This window comes from Macadamia integrifolia, chromosome 11 (assembly GCF_013358625.1).
Source record: "Macadamia integrifolia cultivar HAES 741 chromosome 11, SCU_Mint_v3, whole genome shotgun sequence".
NCBI lineage: Eukaryota > Viridiplantae > Streptophyta > Magnoliopsida > Proteales > Proteaceae > Macadamia > Macadamia integrifolia.
The window spans coordinates 29,948,028-29,961,909 of NC_056567.1; the positions used below are offsets into that span (position 1 = coordinate 29,948,028).

Genomic DNA, 13,882 nt, shown 5'->3' on the forward strand with positions numbered 1-13,882 from the left:
TAACTGAAAATAACAGGATTAGGGTCAAACATATCCATGTAACCAATTAAGATTAAACCCATTACCTTGGATCTTATCTGATCACTGGACCTAAAGCCCAAATGGATCAAAATAAAGTTGAAGTGGTAGTGATAGTAAAATAGCCTGGCCCACCAAGGTATCAGTTGTGCTAGGATGTGGGCCTGATGAGAGTAATTGCAGACAGACCCATAAGAAGATGGTAGGTCCCACCTAATCACAGAATCCAATCAAAACTAGTGGAGGTGGTTCATGTTTATGGGGCCCATCAGCTAATGGGTATCTGATCTAAAGTTGACCTTTCTCTCTCCTGTGAGTGGAATGGGATCTCTTTTTTTACTAGTGATTGGGTCATGGATTAATTGGACTGGCTATCCACAATCAGGGAATCAAGAAAAGACCCGATTCCTGTTCAGAGAAGTGGAGATATTCGTGGGTCTAAATAAATCAAGACCCGGACCCATCAGCCAATATGTCTTGGTTCAAGCTCAAAGTGCTTCCTGTTCTGAATCCAATCTTTATGTGGGTTGCAGCACCAACCACACATCTCTATAGAAAACCCTAGTTAGCAATAATGGAGACAACCCCCCAAGGCCATTTATAGGATCCCATTCTACGCAGGGTTTGTAAAAATGGGCACAAGATAAAGTAGGTCTTAGAGTAAAGTTTCATCTATATTGACAGTTCTAAAATATGGGAAGAGGTTTCCTTTCTGCCACATGATAGGTTTAATGGTGGAATATATATTTTCAGGACATGTAGATCCTAATGTCCTCTTTTTAGGGGTGTCAATTTCCATCTTAAATTGGTTGGACCAACAAAAACAGACTAGGAAAACCCGAACCGAGATTGAAGGCTTACTGGTCGTCTTAGGTTTAGGTTTTAAAAAGTGACAGAAACCAGACCGGACCACCAATGATCCGATCAAAATGGTGACCACACCAAACCCAACAACAAATTGATAAATTCAGTTTTTCATTTTCTTCATATATGGAAAACCATAACTGACCAAATTCGATATTGGGCTAATAAGAACCCATTAAGAAANCCTAGCCCGGTTAAGGCCCGACTAAAGCCCGATTAAGGTGGCCCGATTATAACCCGACACCGACCGACCGAATATAAAGTGTACCATGCCCTCAATAACTAAGCCCGATTAGTTAAATGGGCGGACACGGTGTAGCCTTTGAAAGTCTTCAAGCCCGATTAAGCCCGACCAAAACCGAACCGGCCCGACCGGTTGACACCCCTAGCTGGCTGGACGGGGAGAGATAGATAGGGGATTCTTTTCCATGGGGTGGGAAGAGAGGCAATCACGCTGGGCATGTTGTCTCCCATAACCTAATGTCACCAAACAAGCCCTGCTGGAACTAACACTGAACATAACAAAGAAAGAGGAAGAACAAAAAAAGTAGTAACATAGAGGAAAAAAAGCATCCACTGGCACAGTATGGAAAACCATTACACAAAGGGGTATTTCCTCTCCTTTATGAGACTCTGAATCAATGGTTCCATTGAACCCCCTTTTTAAATAAATATCTGATCCTTCAAATATGCTTCTCCAGAGACAGAAATGAAGAGCAGGAACATATGAATCATCATATACTGTTTCACCATAGAAGAAGAAGAAGAAGAAGAAAAAACTGAAACCGAATTTCCATTACAGTAAGAACACGCATACGAAGAAGAAAAAAATCACATAAGCATCGAAATCTAACCTTAAATCAAGCTTCGATTCTAGTTTTTCAAACCTTGGAGTCGATCGTCTGATTTGGAAATAGGGTAAACCCTAGATATGAAGTTTACAACCTGAAAAATAGAAACCGAACTTCAATAATCCTAATAAAACACAAATGTAGCCTAAGAATACAAAGAAGAGGGGAATCTCACCTTCAATCAACTCGGTTTTAGGTGTTCTTCTCAGATGCGAGCTGTCATGGACAGAGGGTAAATGTGAGAAACCCTAAACACAAAAAATGAAGAAGAAAAAGAGAAGGAAGAAAGAAGAAAAATAAGAAGAAGAAGAAGAAGAAGAAAACGAAGACGAAGACGAAGAGGAAGAGGAAGAGGAAGAGGAAGAAGAAGAGGAAGAAGAAGAAGATGAGCGGAAGAAGACAAAGACGAGAAAGCAGAGGAAGCAGAGGAAGCAGAAGAAGAAGAAGAATCGCAGAATCGCAGATTTACCTGTTGCTTCACCCGTCGCTGAACCTCGGTCGGACTTCACCGTCAGAATCGCAGGAAAATGTGGAAATGAACTCCAGTTGAATCCATGGCTTTTATACGAACCCAATAAACCGTGACTCGAGAAACCGAACCGAGATTGAAGGCTTACTGGTCGTCTTAGGTTTAGGTTTTAAAAAGTGACAGAAACCAGACCGGACCACCAATGATCCGATCAAAATGGTGACCATACCAAACCCAACAACAAATTGATAAATTCAGTTTTTCATTTTCTTCATATATGGAAAACCATAACTGACCAAATTCGATATTGGGCTAATAAGAACCCATTAAGAAAAACCGATAAAAATCAAATCAAACCAAACCAAAACCAAACTTCACCTAACATGTTTGTCTTCCACTTGGCCTAGTCTAAGGGGCTCGTTGCTTGGAGCAATGGCAAAGGGCTCTTTCTGCCTGCACAGTGGTGTGGGTTCGAGTCCTGGGAATCAGCCTTTCTGCAAAGGGGGTAAAGTTGTCTACCAATATACCCTCCTAGAACCCTGCTTAAATGCGGGAAGCCTTTGTGCACTGAGTAACTGCCTTTTTTTTTTTTGGCCTAGTCTGGCTAGACCAAAATTGATTCAGCTTGGTTGAAAATTAAACTAAACTAATTGGTTAACACCCTCGTCTTCTCACATGTCAAGTTTTGATCTAAACGAAGTTGGTCAAGTGGCAAATTAAAGTTTCAAAATTTAGTCAAAATTTTGAGAATTTATTAAAAAGAAATCAAAGTCCAAAAATAAAAGAGAAGATACTAAAACATAAGAATTAATTTTTTCTTCTTATAACATATATGAGAATTTATATAATTGAGTTTAAGCAAAAAGCATGCTGCCAGTCTAGCATTCCTCATCCCATGCCCCAGAAATATTTGAGTGTGAAAAAACCCAGCTGCCTCGTACATGTTGGAAATTTTCACGTCCAACGTGGGGATGCTAAATTGGTAGGATTCCCTAACCCTAAAATTTGTTACAAGATAAATCCAAATCATTCCTTAAATATCCAACAGAAGTAATTACCATATCTCTTCCTGAAGCATAAATTAGTGGTCCATCCATGGTTTTATAGGGGAATGTGCTGTTCAAGAAAGCTTTTAGCAATTTATAAATAAGAAATACAGCAAAAATTTGCAAGATAAATATACAATACATGTTTGTGAACAGTACAAGTAAGTTTTAAATTATTGAGATCCTTCTCCAATCTTCTTCAGATTTATTTGAAAAGATACACCATTTGTTACATAAATTTTTATAACAATTTAATGCATATATATATATATATATAGAATTTTATATGCCAGTGCTGTACAAGCTGGTTTCATATTTCAATAGCTAGCTTAGCTAGTGGCCAGAAACTAGCCAGGGGCCACTCTAGGACCTAGGCTTGCATCTCCTGCTGGATCCCATTATCACAGACCATTTAATGAATCAAATGAAGCTCTCAAACAAGTCATTGATCTAAATAAATTATAACCCACCATTAAAATAATAGTTGCAGTACAGTAGAATAAACAAACAAACCCATTTGAGGATAACCTATAAGGATAGTATTAAAACTTAAAAAGAAGCTACTTGAAATCATAGAACTTGGAACCACATGGTAAAACAATTGTGGGGTTTTGATATTTTGCTTTTATTGTTCTTTCTCTGCAATTAGATTTGGAGGGTTGTGGGCAGAGTCGCAGGTGAGATTCTGATTCTGAAACCAACCAAGAAGATCTTTTATGTCTTTCACACCACTGATCCACACTCCCATGAGAAATGATGATGAAAGCTACTCAATGAGAGATAGATCTTTCATGGATGATGAAAACATGAAATAGTAGTTTGGGCTGTCATTACTATTCCTCTTCATATATAGACAAGGGTAGTTGGTCCTCTCTGATCATTGATTGAAACCCACCACAACCCACCCCAGCCATGGTAGTAACTAAAAGTAATTAGATAGCATCAGCTGCTTCTGCCTCCCCTGAGCATGACGAGGAGAGGTGGTTGTAAGTTGTAACTTGTAAAGATCCCATCTTCAGGTTCAGGTCATCAACAGGATTGAATTGATGGTCTGGCACATAGTACACAGACTACTACAGAGCAAATCAACGTCAATCATATTATTCAATATTATCATTGTGAAAAAAACGTGGGATTCTTAACTTTGTAAGAATTTAGATTTTCGGTTAGACCCTCTAATATAAGTATCAGATCTCAACGTCATTTTGTTATTCTCTTTGGTTGTCTATCTATATGTAAAATCAGATATGTTGGAGTTCACTTCAATTCAGGATTGGACTAAATTTCATGGGTGACAAGTTTAGCTAATTAGAATTACCAAGCAACATAAATCCCCCTATAACATGGGCATGTTAATGAAGATCAGATGCCAGGGACTGGTACCCTATACACCTCTTTAGAATCACAGCCCAAACTTAGGCTCTTGAGAATTGAGATATGGAGGGTAGCCCACTTCCAACCTTTTGCTCTTTCTTTGAACTCTCACTCGAGGGTTCCAATTGGGAGATCTACTAGGTTGAGAGACTTGAGTGAGTTTTTTTTTTTAAATAGAAGAGAAAAGAAAAGAAATTAGATTAGAGGAAAGAGTCATTACAACACTTTTCGGGGTTTACAAAATGTGATTGGAAGTTTGTCATTATTGCTTCGGCTATAGAGGCATAATAAGTGATCGTTTTGAGGTAGGTTCGAGTTTACATGTCACATTTTTGACGAATTTATATACATTCAAAAAAAGAGGTGCCACAGTTAGGGGCACAAAAATATTGTCAAGATAAAAAATTAGATTTTGAACTATCACTGAATTAGTCCATATCTCATTCGGAATCCACCCTTGCCTTTTTTTTTGTTCCGCTCCAAACATGAAAGCCCTGGCTTCTCCTTCAGTAGTGTTTTCCTGTGATTAAATAGTCAATTATTAGTAAATGCATTTCCCCACTATGTAACATTCCCACAGCTCAACTTGTAATGGTTTTGGATGAATTTGTAATTATAGCACATACCATTATATCATGACTAGGTAGATTGTTTCTTACCGTAGTTATCTGAGTGAGTTTGTTGAGTGCATGTCCATTGGTAGCTAGGTCCCTCCCCAAATGGAAAGAGCATGCAGGAGAAATGACGCTAGTGTAGGGGCCATGCTACCTTTTAGGGAACCTCTCCATTATATTTTTTTATATATAATTTTCATTTTCTTGTTTTGTTACAAAAATAAATATAACTTAATAAAAAAATTAAGAATATTATAGAATTAATGACAATCATTAGTGATAATATTTAAAATAATTCCATCTTAATTTTATGTTAACAATCATTTTCTTTTTCCAGCCACACAGCCTTACTTACCTTTCTTTATTGGAAAATTGGTGAAACATGAGCTCAAAAAATGGGGAACCGACATGGTCCCTCAAATTATTATTAGGTTATCAGAGTTGGGTAATTTTCATTCTAATTTTGTGTTAACATCATTTCCCTTCCAACTAACTTAGGGATAAAGGCGGATACATAACTACCTAATACATGTTTCCTCACATCCATCTAGTATTAATTATATAGTTATCCATGTAACAATTAAAGATACGTTTTTCGGAAATCAAAACACAAATCTTACCCATCCATTCATTAGAGTGTACAATATTGTCTAAAATATTGGTACACATGCATGAATATACAGAGTAGGGGTGTAAGTTTGGCCCCTATGGCCATAGCATGAGCTAAGATTTTTGACCTTAAGGGCAGGTCATGGTTAAAAAACACTGGCACTAGGTTAGGGTTGGACCGGGTCGGGTTTGGGTTGAAGCCTAAGACCAACCCAACCCGGCCTTGAGTGTAACCTTGATTTATATAATATAATTTAAGGTTGTCATCTTATCATTTTATTCAGAATAATGAAATCTGGTCTCATAGACAGAAGTTTCTTACTTCATCAATTACAAAATTTCATAATTGCTTCCAATATTCGATATACTTACCCAATGCAACTCTAACCTTGACTACTTAGGGTTAACCCAACCTTGGAAAAAATCAGGGCCAATTTGGGACAAACTGGCAATACTAGGCCCAATCAGTGTCAATTAAGGTTAGGATTAGGCATGAACCGTGCAGGTTGGATTAGGCATGCGTTGAGTTTTGGGGTCTTAGGGTTGGACTGGGGTTTAAGAGACCCATCCCAAACCAATCCTATTAATTTCACCCCTAATACACATATGTGTGCTAATACAAGAAAAAGGTTTTGATTGAAATATACTCTGAATTTTGACACTTCATCCATCCAGATGGCAGAATAGAACCCTTAAGAAGTTTGGATAAATAACAAACCTTGTGACAATAACAATTCACTTTTTAATTAAGCGACAACGATTACGTTCAAGAGTGGTGAGAATCGGGTCTGATGTCGCGGTCGAGTGGGCCCGAGTCAAGTCTGGTAATAGTCGGGCCACGGTTGGGTTTGGGTCCACATCCACCGACTGTCCCAGCAGATAGGAGTCCATATGTTTGTGATTTTGTCTCGGTGAATGAGTGAGCACTTTCTATGTAACTAATCACCAAAATGGGCATAACCCAACCCATTTCTTTCAGTCATTGTTTTGGCTAAAAGGTATTTTATCTCTCTATATCAGAACCCGGACCCACCAGCCCAGGCCCAGGAGGGTCTCTGATAGTTATCTAAGATCGTGAAATGATGATAACCTCTTTTAAAATTTTTTGTTGTTTATGGCCCACAAACGACAACCGGCCTTCCTGTGGACCCCACCTCTTAACCCCCTTCTCTACCGTTCAATGTGCCCATCACCATTAAGCTTTTCAATAATAATTATGCTTAAAATTTTTATTTAATTAATTAATTTTTAATTAGTTTACTCTTATCTATATGAAGCTTTATTGTACAAACCCATCACCTCTTTCTCCACAACAATCAATTACGTCAACTAATCAAACCTTTCAAGTTTCAACCTAAGAAAAAAAGTCATCAAAATCTTATTTTATTTAAAAAAAGAAAAAAAATAGACAGATAGCGTGGGAATGATTTCTCGCATCCTCTTAATCAAGGTTTAAAAATTCAGAATTAGGATCTAGATTAGTCTCAATTGATTTTGATCTTCATTGGACTTGATCGATTTCAATATGGATTGAAATTTATTTGGATCTATTTGCATTGGCTTTCATTATCGACATATTTTAGGTATATAAGGTATTTTTGTACAAGATTGGCCCAAACTAGATCAAGGAGAATCATGATTAGCCTCAACCAATCTCATCTTACATCCTGACCATGTGAGTTTCACATTAACAATCTTCCCCCCCTAATTAGACTGACTCCCTATTGCAAGGTTTCAAGAATTGAGATAAGATTGGCATTGGCCAATCTCAATATTTTGATTGATCGGAAACAGTTGATCCTAAAGTGGTTTCTAAAATTACGAAAACCAATTCATTCTAGTTGATCAAATCAAATGAACTTGATCCAAATCCAAATTTCGAGTTTGGCATCCTTGTCAAATCGACAAAATTATTTCCCATATCATGATTAGTGTAGTATGAGAGATTCTTCACACTGGCTGCATGGGAAATCCTCTCCTTCTATTTATTCCCCCTAATGCTAATAGTCTTGCTATCAAAAATATAATACAAGTACTATTGATACTCTCGTCAGCATGTATTAGGAGACTTCGAATATATTTCAAGAAATAACCGGTCACTAGTCAACCACGTGTCATCATTTTAGGACAAGTTAGTGGGGACATAGAGGACACACGTGTCTTGACATGAAAGGTCGGAGTAGGTAGGGTTAAGTATAGCCTCACGTACCCACGTGGAGTCTAGAATCTGATTGGGTGGAAGCATTTGAGTACTTGCCAAAACAAGAGAGAGAAAAGGGGCCCATCTGGTGAAGGGGGTGGGGGCCCAACTTCTGAAAGCCCAAGTAATTGAAATGAAAATGGAAATTACAGCTTCTTCCTTTCTTGTCGCACTATTTCTTATATCTCCAATTTGATTGGAGAACTCTAATGAAATGTAATGAAAATGAAATGGAAATTAAAATGAAATTCAGAAACCAAAGCTTCTGAAAATACTATATAAAACCTACTTGGGTTCCATTGATCAGCTTCATATAGGATCCCAAGTTCAGAGGCTAAAGCCCTTTTAATTTTTATTGCTATAAGCTAAGGAGGAGGAGGAGGAGGAGGAGGAAGCTTCTAGGCCTCTAAGGTTTAGTACCTTAGTGGCATAGAATTCCGACGTGGGTCATCGGAAAATACCCAACTCCGGCCACCGGAAAGCCACAAAATGATATAATAGAAGACGGGTTCTTTAAATCTGGCGAATTATATAAGTTAATGGCGAAGGGTCGAAAACTCGGGTTGAGTACTCGTCAGGATCGACTACTAGGGAGCTTTGGCTATGGTGGTGGTGGTGGTGGTGATGGTGTTAACGGCACCAGGGATATATCAGAGCTGGTGGAAGAAGATGTATGGTCCATGGTGGATGACATGGACAATATGGACTTAGATGATCATATGCATACGAGACATCCATCACCATCTATGGCCACCACCGGAAACGGGTGGAGCAACCATGGGACTACCCGGAATCGCCGGAGGAGTGGTGGTGCTGGTGGATTATCGATGGCTTTTGTCGACGATTCCGTCGGGAATGGTAAGCCACAAGGGTCAAGGATCGTGCATCAATTCCGAGGGCAGGAAAGCGTAGGGAGTAGTGGACACCGGAATAATCATATGGCGACGTCGGCTCCGGTGAACGTGCCGGATTGGCCTAAGATACTAAGGGTTGATTCGGTGGAATCGATGCATGACTCGGACGAGTACGAGTTTGAGGATGGCGAGTCAACGGAGAGGATTCCACCACACGAGTATTTGGCTCGGGAGTATGCGAGGACACGTAAGATGACTGCCACATCGGTTTTGGAAGGTGTGGGTCGAACCCTTAAGGGCCGGGATATGAGCCGGGTTCGAGATGCGGTTTGGAGTCAAACCGGGTTCTATGGTTGACCGATTTCAGTTCTTGAAATAGTACAGAAGGACGGAAGACTGCGTGAGCTATGAAAAATTCAAATATTGATTGGGGAAGCTTTTGTTAGTTTCTGGGTAATTACTAGTACTATTTAATTTTTGTTCTTGGGCAATGATTCCGATGGGTGAACCAAAATCACTCTGCAACGTTTGAGCCTCTCTCTCTCTCTAGAGTTTAAACGGGAAATTGTATTTAAATGATTAATCCATGGAAATGTTAAGCAATTCTTGTTTACTGAGTGTAGTGTAGTAGTAAAATAGTATAAGATTGTTGGAGTTTCTCGCGAAAGCAATTATCTTATATCGAATTGGAGACTTATAAGGACTTGGCACTTCTCTTTGGATTTTTTTTTTTTTTCAAATGAACCCATGAGAGTAATTGGAAGAGCAGTAAGGGGGTTAACTAGGGTTCTTGGAGATGTAAGAGAAGGACAAACAATACTGAGTTAAAGTTTTGGTTTCTTATATTCTTGCAGAAAAACAAAATGGTCCTCATGGTAGTGGTGAATGATCTTGTTTGTACTACTTCATGAGCTTTTGGGGAGAATCCAAGCTTAGGGACCCTTAGCCCTTTAGCTCATATCTGGTGAAGGACAGAGACGTGGAGAGAAACCAATATCTGGGTTTGTTTATATAGATATAAAGAGGCCCCACTCCATAAAACCTCCAAAAACCGGAGTGGGGAAGGGAGATTGATCTTAATTAAGATGGCTGCTCAAAGAGTCTCTCATGCATGAACTCAATACTCTCTTTCACTTTCAGGTCCTCATCAGAGATATGGAGATGGTGCAATGGATCTGAAAGGAAGAACAACAAAGAAAAGAGAGAGAGAGAGACAGAGAGATGAAATGAAAGAAAATGAAGTTTAGAGGAAAAGGAAATGATTGAAAACTAAACAACATGTAGATGGTTGGGTGAGTGCCGTCTTTGGTTTACCTTTTTCAAGGAAAAGGACAGCCTCTTCTAGCTCTGTGAGTGTGTGTGTGTGTGTGTGTGTGTGTGAGAGAGAGAGAGAGAGAGAGAGAGAGAGAGAGAGACTGTGGAGGAGTGGTCTTTGGTTCAACAAATAGGGTTATTTCATGGTTTATCTATAAACATATTTAAGTAAGAGAAATCCATGAAGAAGAAGAAGAAGAAGAAGAAGAAGAAGAAGAAGAAAGCAAAGGAGGAGTAGATGGATGGATGGAATTCTAGGAGGATTTTCAATTCAGACCCATATAGAAGAGAAGGGCCCATTGCTGTTGTCATCACTCTGTTGATTCTTTCTTTTTGACACTGATGGATGCTTTTGTTTTCTTCAATTATTTTGTTTGTATCACTGGAAAACAAAACCCCCAAGGTCCTCCTCCACATAATAATAATAATAATAATAATAATAAATAATAATAATAATAATAGGATTATTTTTTTAACTCCCTCCTTGGAAAAAAAAAAACACTTTAATTTCTTATTCCAAGTTATATTATCCATCCCTTCTACTAAGTTATTTTTTGTTGAACCTTTAAAAAAAAAAAAAATGGTAATCACTTCTAATTTGTCTACTAATCGCTCCTAGTTTCTCCTTCCTTTTCATTCACTGTAAGAAGAAATTCAATCCACATACTATAAAACATAATGGTGTAAATTTTTGGCTGTTCTTAAGGTATAAATCAACAATATATCAATATTCTTGATTCTTCTCAACTGTATTTATGAAGAATTAGTCCCAATTCCCAAATTCCCAACCTCAAATTAAAATACCCATCAAATAATATAAATGATAATAAATAAATAAAAATAAGAAACATAGGTTCTCGATCCCCATATTATCTACGATTATCAGACTGGGAAATTTTATTTTGTTCTTTTTGTTGATTGGTTTTTCTTTTTTTATTGGGGTTCTCGTCTTGGCTAGTTTGCTTGGCTATTGTATTATTCTTTTCTTCTTCTCTTAATATAGTTTTTTATTTAATAAAAAATAAAATTTAAATTCCTAACCAAAAACAGATTAAAAATTTTCTTGTAAGTTAATTTTTATATTTAAAGCTTCAATTATTATTATTATTATTATTATTATTATTATTATTATTATTATTATTATTATTAAATTGAGATTCCACTCGTCGGCAATATATTTTACTGTTAAATATTTCATTTTACTATTGTTTTGTGGACAATAGTTTTCCAAACAGAATCCTCCACTGAACCAAAGAAAAAAGGAGTGGAAATCACCATTCCTTTTGAAGATTCCTATCTGAATATATTTTCTTTGTTTCTTTTTTTTCTTTAATAAGAAATATTCCACATGATCACATAGTTAATCTTTTCCCAAACAACCAAAAGGGGATTTTGTTCCCCTCTTTGTAAGGCAAAAAAGTGTGTACTACAAGACTATAACTTGACTAAAGATGGCCTCTTGGGTCCTCCTATATGAACCATTAAATTGGACATAGGTCCCATTACTTAGCAACTTGTGTTAGGTTCTGACTTATGCATTATTATTCATTTCATGTCCCCATATCATCCAAGACTTCCTTCTCTCTCTTCCAACTGATTTGGTACTACCATACCACAGCTGGAGAAACCATTTCTCATGGAAATTTTCAATTTGAATTTCAATATAAGCATCCATATAGTAACTGAAGTATAATGGCCCACTTTACATTAATGTCTGATGAAAATTTATTGATTTTTGGTCTCATTAATCTCTTAAGAAGGACCACATGAAACAATGGGTCCTGAACTCCCCGGTTTTCTTGAGCCTTGATTCTTATAGTTAGGTAAATTAGCTGCATCAATCTCATGCATGTAGAAGTTGGATATCCTTCATGGCTTTTCTGCATTTCCTAGCACAAAAGAAGCCATTCTGCTGAAGCCATGTCTCAAAGTTGTACCTTCTAACATGGTTAAAGGTTTTGTGCACAGCCGTGTATTGTAAGAGCTAAAACCTATGCATGATGTAGAAACCACAACAAAAGAAAAAGAAAAAACACTCAAATAATCATTACACAAGGTTAAACGTGGTTTGATAAGATGCCTATGTCTATAGTGTGATGAGAGTGTCTTCACTAGCAATGGAGAATAAGGTTACAATCTAGCTATCTACCTCAAGCTTCTCTGTTTACAAAGAATTCCCCATAACCCTAATTACCCTCAGTGCTATTAATTTAAAGGGAAAGCGAAAAGATACAATTTCTCAAATTACTCCCCATTTGAACCTAAATTTTTTTTCTCAAAGTTAAGCACTCTCAACAGATTTTAATTTTAACAGCCATTTGGAGACGACCAACAATCCAAATCATAGAACACAAGACATCAATCCTCAACATGTATATCCACGATTGTGTACATGAGGGAGAAGAGAGAGAATTTGTGATACCATTTCTACACCTTTACTAGGAAGAAAAAAAAAGCCTGAAACAAGGATTGTATACATACACAACCATACAAAACCAGACCTTTTGTATATATATATGAGACCCATATGGATTATGGAGTATATTTGCTTTCTAGCTTTTCTTTCACAAGCTTTCCTTTTGTCTTGTTTGGCTCTAGCATTCATTGTCCTCATCCACAATTGTTGAAACAATCTCCATCCATACTTTTCCCCCTAAGATGGTTAAAGAGAAGTTGTTCTATCTTTCTAGTTATCATGGCTTTTTCATGTGCCTTCCCAAATGATTTTATTCTCTTGAATTTTTTTCTTCTGTTTATAAAATCCTTCTTTGAGCAATGGTACTTTGGCACCTTTGTTTGTTTTAAAGAAGAAATGAGATTTGAAATTAGCTCAAAAGTAAAGTATAAAGCTCATATTGCATACATGTCTTTATCACCAATGAGATATGAATTTGTTAGGTATAATAATGCATGGATCTAGTTTTTTTTTATGCCAGTAAATTCTTTCACCAATGGTCATCATTGCCTTTGGATGAGCATAGAAAATAGTGAAGGGTATTTTTTACCTCCAACATATTATGGAGAATAAATGATGGCGATAGATTAAGGAGTGACCCTTTCATCGTGGGTATAAAAAAAAATCATCATAATACATCATTAAATATCACAAAATACTCTTGGTACAAGACAAAAAATACAGAATAGTTTATGATCGTAACAATAGAACGATATGCAAATAATATGTAAAAGGGAAAAAAATACCCCACAACTCGAGTGTACTACCATTCTCTCACATGTTTTTTTTTTTTTCGTTTTTAAATGGTTTTCTCTCTTCTTCATTAGTCCTAACCATGTAATGGACCCATTGTGAATGATAACATTCTTGGTTCCAACATCACCGGTGTAATGTTAAAGATTCCTCTCACACTAGCATCGTGAGGAACTCTCTCCCTAAATATATATACTATCTATATATAACAGACCTAGTAAGAACTACTCTTGTTTTATTAGAGAGTCCATTTGCCAATGATGCCACCCCATCGTTCTTGAGTAATACTCTTGAAGCCAAATCCAGATTAATTCTTGTGTCAGACACCTTGGTATCATCTCAATTTCTTGCTCCCCTTGGTTCTGCCAGTGAGAATGAGTTAAGAGGATCCAACCAATTCTGAGGGGGACCATCCGTGTTGTCATGATCCTCTAGTGTGTAGTAACAGCAGAGCAATGTAT

At 37.2% G+C, this 13,882-nt stretch overlaps 1 protein-coding gene and 1 long non-coding RNA gene across 2 annotated transcripts; one reads left to right on the plus strand and one right to left on the minus strand.

Annotated features, from left to right (window-relative positions):
• Window positions 1–1,691: 1,691 nt before the first annotated feature.
• On the minus strand, window positions 1,692–2,259 carry LOC122093446. Its single transcript, XR_006144448.1, has 3 exons — window positions 2,203–2,259; window positions 1,909–1,949; window positions 1,692–1,827 (listed from the first exon to the last, which is right to left on the minus strand). It is a non-coding gene; the product is annotated as an uncharacterized LOC122093446 (long non-coding RNA).
• Window positions 2,260–8,366: 6,107 nt separating this feature from the next.
• On the plus strand, window positions 8,367–9,516 carry LOC122093197. Its single transcript, XM_042663477.1, has one exon. The coding sequence runs from the start codon at window positions 8,585–8,587 to the stop codon at window positions 9,254–9,256; it is 672 nt and encodes a 223-aa protein (XP_042519411.1). The 5' UTR covers window positions 8,367–8,584; the 3' UTR covers window positions 9,257–9,516.
• Window positions 9,517–13,882: the final 4,366 nt, after the last annotated feature.

Bases quoted from the DNA above. Each gene is read 5' to 3' on its own strand.
- LOC122093197 (XM_042663477.1), top strand. From the start codon at position 8,585: ATGGCGAAGGGTCGAAAACTCGGGTTGAGTACTCGTCAGGATCGACTA.